This window comes from Coptis chinensis, chromosome 1, assembly GCF_015680905.1.
Source record: "Coptis chinensis isolate HL-2020 chromosome 1, ASM1568090v1, whole genome shotgun sequence".
In the NCBI taxonomy this organism is placed as follows: domain Eukaryota; kingdom Viridiplantae; phylum Streptophyta; class Magnoliopsida; order Ranunculales; family Ranunculaceae; genus Coptis; species Coptis chinensis.
In genome coordinates, this window is record NC_141456.1 from 34638002 (window position 1) to 34641321 (window position 3320).

Here is a 3320-nt window from a genome sequence, read left to right on the forward strand (position 1 = left end):
CGAATGAATCTTTTCTTCCTCTTTCCAGTTTTTATATAGTGTTCCAATTGTAGTCTTGTCCAATCAAGTCATGATACGTGTCCATTCTCTTCTTCCTCCTCATCTTCCCTCTAAAACCTATAACATACAAAACTAACCAGAGACATTTTGAGTTAGTTATGGTATTATGGGTTGAAATATCGGCTTGACGATATTTGCTCATGACAAACGGTTTTAGATGTTTAGTGAGTTGTGTTTATGGACCGAGTAACAAGGGATTTAGAGACCATTTATGGGATGAGTTGGATAATATTAGAGCTTGGTCAGACCTCCCATGGTGCATTGGAGGCGATTTTAATGTAATTCTTTTCGAATACGAAAAAAGAGGAGGCTCACGGTTTACCAATGGGATGAAGGAGTTTGCAGAATTTGAGAATAGACACGAGATGATTGAATATCCATTAGAAGGAGCAAGCTTCACGTGGTCGGATAAACGAGTTAGCCCCAAGATGTCAAAGCTTGACAGATTCATTTCCTCAATAGAGTGGGACTCTCACTTTGGGGATGTTATGCTCAAGGCTCTTCCAAAATTTACTTCAGATCATCACGTTGTGATGCTAGACTGTAGTAAGCCTATTCGAAAACCATCGCCTTTTCGCTTCGAATTAATGTGGTTGGAAGATCCATCAATTGACAGACTAGTAGAGGAATGGTGGTCTTCTTTCCATTATGAAGGGAGACCATCTAAGATCTGGTGGAATAAAATCAAAGAGTTAAAAGCTAAATTGAAAATTTGGAATAAGGAAGTTTTTGGTAGAGTCGATCGATTAATTGAAGCTAAAGTGGAAGCTATTGATGTGATTGACAAGAAAGAAAAGAGCGTCGATCCTACAGAACAAGAGCTAGTGGAAAGGGTCAATTTTATCAATTATTTACAAGACTTGTTGAAGAAGGAAGAAGTTAGCTGGCGTTAGAAATCCGAGTTAAGCTCGTTAGAGACAGGGAAGCAAACACAAAGGGGTCATTTGTTTTTTTGAGCCTCTGAATGCTAAATGTTGATTGCTGAATTCTGAAAAACATGCTTGTTTTATGTTAGAATAACCTGGCTATGAAGGTTGAATATAAATCATTCAAACAATTTTACTCATGCTATCTATTTTAAACACTAACTTGATTTCTTGTAAAACAAAATATATATTATATTTGAGGAGGCGAGATGGATTATCGAAGAAAAGAAATGATAAATAAATTTATTTAAAATATGCTTTCACAAATATATTTTAAAGGTTTATTTTCATATTTTGTTTACTTTCAGAAAATATATATGTAATTCTATTTTTAACAAAGTGGATATCATTCACCCAAAAAAATGAAAAAACCCGTGATGCCAACATCAAATTTTGAAGAACCTATTTTGAAGCCATAAAGGTTAAGATAAGAAAGTAGATGGGTTATTGAGATTGGGTTCTTAAGAAAGGGCAAGAAGGGACTTCCTCGTTTCAAGTATTAGAATTCAGCATTCAAGAGAAACTTTGGTGCTGAATGCTGAATGCTGAAAATACGTACCACTGAATGCTTAACACTACACCATAATAGGATATTTGCAACACGCACCTTTTTTGATTTGCAACGCTTATTTAGTGTTAGTAAGTTTCCAACGCTTATTTAGCATTGGCAATGTTGTAAAGCGTTGCTTTATTTGGGTGAATTTCGAATTAATTGCTAACGCTTAAAAAGCGTTGGAAAAGTGTTACAAGCTTAAAAATTTCACAGAGATAAAACGAAAAAATCGAAATATAAAACATAACTTTTCTTTTTCTCTACTCTCTCTCTCACCGCCAAGATTATTTTTTGCACTCCTCAAAACCTAATTTTCAGATTCAGTAAAATTGGAATGGGAAGTGAGTTATCTTGATTTTAAGAAGAAGAAGAAGAAGAAGGAGAAGAAGAAGCGAGAAATATCCGTTATGTTTCAAAATCTTGATAGTTGTATTTATATATCCGAGAAGAGTAGCGGTGAGATAACTTTCAAGCCACGTTTTTTCTAGGGTTTTCTTGAGAGAGGAAAGAGAAAGAAGAGAAAAGAGGATTGAGCTGAAATAAATAAAAATGGCAAGAGCGGTCGAGGTAGATTCACGCCTCGCTCACGCTCCGCCTCTTCTTCTTCGGTTATGATGATCGAGGCAGTGGTTCATCATCACGTTCCCGCTCTTCTTCGGTTCAGATTCACGCCTCGTTCACGCTCGTCTCAAAATCTTTCTCTTCATCTTCTTCTTCTCCTTCTCAGTAGCGCCCGGTTACGCTAGCCGTAGCCCTCCACTCAAAAAAGGTTCATTCTTTAACTCAATTCAAATTCTATCAAATTCTATTAAATTCTAAAACAGAATAAATTAGGATTTATAATTTTTATAATTTTTGTGTGTGTTTTATTATTGAGTAGTCCTAGTGGAGATGCGAGGCGAGGGGCGGTCACCGGTAGTAGCTAAGCGAGCTTCACCAGCTCCTAGGTAGGTTTTGAATTCAAGTTTTTCGATTTAAATGTATATTGTTTGTTTAGATTATTTGTTGTGGTGTGGTTGTAATTTTTCAGGAAGGCTTCTCCACTTCTTGAATCTGTAGTTCTTCACGTTGATGACTCACTAGGAATGTGAATGAAGGTCATTTAAAAGAAATTTTGGTAAGTGTTTACAGAGATTATTTACAAAATCTTAAAATGCTTGCCTTGTAAATATCCGCTTCAAAGCTTGTAAATATTTTGTCGAATTTAATAAATAACAAGAAGCGGATATATATAGAGAAGAAGGGGCGGGGCGAGCGAGGGCGAGGAGTAGGAGTAGGACTCCTCCTCCTCCTAGATCCGGAGAACTTCATTACTACTAACGAAGCGATCTCCCTCTTTCTTATCGCGATGCTCCTCCTTATCGAAGGGATAGTCGTAGGAGTTACAGGTATAATTTACATTTTTTTACTTGATTTTGGAGAAGTGCTTTTTGTGTGTAATGATTTATAGAAGCTGCAGTGATTTCCTCATAAAAGGCAGTATTGGGTGATTTAAGTAACTCCCAGTTACAATAAAAAGGTTTTACTCATATTAGGCGTAGAAAAGAAAGTGGTATGAAGTGAGCATCGATTCTTGATCAACACATAAGGCAAAATTTGCTTGCACGATAGAAACATTTCCAGCTAAATGATTTAGTTAGTGCAATCCAAAATTAGATATATACTCTAATGTCCCGTGTCCACATCGGTGGGAACAATTGTCCCTAACTCCATATTGTTAAAAGGTTTAGGAACAGTAAGTGTAAATGGGTGATAGCTTTTGGAAAAGAGTCTACATCGTC

At 36.3% G+C, this 3320-nt stretch overlaps 1 protein-coding gene across 1 annotated transcript; it reads left to right on the top strand.

The window, feature by feature from the left end:
• Positions 1 to 200: 200 nt before the first annotated feature.
• LOC147523643 (uncharacterized) lies at positions 201 to 953 on the top strand. The gene has a single exon (XM_086571789.1). It carries the CDS (start codon positions 201 to 203, stop codon positions 951 to 953), a length of 753 nt encoding a protein of 250 aa, XP_086427915.1.
• The last annotated feature ends 2367 nt before the right edge of the window (positions 954 to 3320 follow it).

Coding starts and splice junctions, on each gene's coding strand:
- LOC147523643 (XM_086571789.1), top strand. CDS start 201: ATGACAAACGGTTTTAGATGTTTAGTGAGTTGTGTTTATGGACCGAGT.